The sequence below is a fragment of the Colobus angolensis genome, unplaced genomic scaffold (assembly GCF_000951035.1).
Source record: "Colobus angolensis palliatus isolate OR3802 unplaced genomic scaffold, Cang.pa_1.0 Scaffold119, whole genome shotgun sequence".
In the NCBI taxonomy this organism is placed as follows: domain Eukaryota; kingdom Metazoa; phylum Chordata; class Mammalia; order Primates; family Cercopithecidae; genus Colobus; species Colobus angolensis.
The window spans coordinates 7,306,440-7,306,818 of NW_012113030.1; the positions used below are offsets into that span (position 1 = coordinate 7,306,440).

Sequence of the window (379 nt, forward strand, 5' to 3'; positions counted from 1 at the left end):
CTGCCGCCGGCCTCAGCCCATGGCCCGGAGGGTAGGTCTCAGGGCGGGGACCCCGCGCCCCGGCCGCTTCCGCACCCCCTGTCCTTGCATCCCTCCTCTCCGGCGCTGGCCCCGCATCAGCCCATCCGTCCTCTCCACCACCTCTCTCTCTGCCCCTCCCTCCGCCCCTGGGTCTCCCAGTCCCTCTGTGCTCCCTCTCTGCCCCCAGGTGTCCCCTCTCCCTGCCCCTGGGCCTCGCCTCCTCCCCACCGTTTAGCTTCTTCTCCCTGCCCCAGTCTCTCCCTACCTCTCTGTCCCCCTCTGTCTGCCCCAGTCTCCCCCTCGTTTCTGCCTCTCTGTCCCCCTCTCTCTGCCCCTGGTCTCCCCCCTCTTTCTGCCT

At 69.9% G+C, this 379-nt stretch overlaps 1 protein-coding gene across 2 annotated transcripts in view; it reads left to right on the forward strand.

Moving 5' to 3' along the window:
• The window catches only part of MEIS3 (Meis homeobox 3), a 17,450-nt gene continuing 17,071 nt past the window's right edge, over positions 1-379 (forward strand). The window contains exon 1 of one of the 2 annotated variants that reach the window (XM_011926473.1): positions 1-31. In XM_011926473.1, the coding sequence (XP_011781863.1) occupies positions 20-31 (12 nt within the window). In that variant the 5' untranslated portion in view covers positions 1-19. The remainder of the gene's footprint in view (positions 32-379) is intronic. The other variant, XM_011926482.1, reaches the window with a different exon arrangement.